The sequence below is a fragment of the Varroa jacobsoni genome, unplaced genomic scaffold (assembly GCF_002532875.2).
Source record: "Varroa jacobsoni isolate VJ856 unplaced genomic scaffold, vjacob_1.0 scaffold_845, whole genome shotgun sequence".
Lineage (NCBI taxonomy): Eukaryota > Metazoa > Arthropoda > Arachnida > Mesostigmata > Varroidae > Varroa > Varroa jacobsoni.
Window position 1 is genome coordinate 1 of NW_019213747.1, and position 1,025 is coordinate 1,025.

The following is a 1,025-nucleotide window of genomic DNA, read 5'->3' on the forward strand; positions in this document are numbered from 1 at the left end:
TCTTATCCTATCCTAGGTAGTATTCATTCCCCGTCAACCTCAATGTATAGAGAATAATTCCAGTAATGTTTTATAGCACGTAACCGTCGTGGTGAAGAAACTATTATATCATTATGTAATCATGACCAACGTCATGAGGTAATGCGTTTCCTCACTATAATTAGCGTTTCCAGTACGCTCTATAAACTTACGTAATCGCTAGATAAATGCTGGCATAGTACCAGCAATGATATACACAAACATTTAGAGCTAAATGACATCTTTAAACCAATCTTCATTTTTACTTTTCCCTTTTTGTGCTTTATGATTTGCTCTAGAAAACTTTGTATGCAATTCACTGACATAAATAACAGTCGCAGGCCATATAAATGGGTCGACGTGAAGGCTATTCGAATTACACAGCCTTACCGAACTACGTAAGCTCGGACAGTATATACATTACCAAGTGTTTTGCCACGGAAATACTGTATTGTCATAATAAAATTATTAAGCTGATTGCACCGATTAATATCCCTCAAACACATTGTAGCCCATCGTCTCAAAATACCAATGTTACTTCCGCTAATCTGACTGTTCCTATTCTGATGAAATGTTCGCAATAGTTTATTAATCTCGTATGATGTGCTGCTATTAGCTCCTGCTTTATAGCTATCTTGAATCGTGGGATGATCATATGATGCGTTCTGGCAGTGGGCTTTATGCAAGCACCTGTTACTTCGTGTACTCTAGTTATTTATTAACAACTATTATGTATATATACTCTTATGACAGGCATAATGTTGCTAATGACAGGAAACTGTAACGCTCTTCTGAAGAACCTTCGCAACGTACGCCTTAGCCTCATCCGGAAGGCCAAGGTCCTCTGATTGGAATTGCGCCAGCGATCCATGTCCTCCGAGATAGCCGTTAAGGCGGGCTGCTACGTGAGAGGTGATGATATCATCCATTCCAGCGTTTTTCAAAATCGTCATGAGTTCCTTGTGGCCTATTGGCAAACACGTGTTATATGATGTGTTATCAAATGC

At 39.1% G+C, this 1,025-nt stretch overlaps 1 protein-coding gene across 11 annotated transcripts in view; it reads right to left on the reverse strand.

The window, feature by feature from the left end:
- Positions 1-259: 259 nt before the first annotated feature.
- Positions 260-1,025, reverse strand: part of MsrA (methionine sulfoxide reductase A) — a 3,660-nt gene continuing 2,894 nt past the window's right edge. For all 11 annotated transcript variants that reach the window (XM_022840076.2, XM_086970030.1, XM_022840075.2 and 8 more), the window contains exon 5: positions 260-985. In XM_022840076.2, the coding sequence (XP_022695811.1) occupies positions 783-985 (203 nt within the window). In that variant the 3' untranslated portion in view covers positions 260-782. The remainder of the gene's footprint in view (positions 986-1,025) is intronic.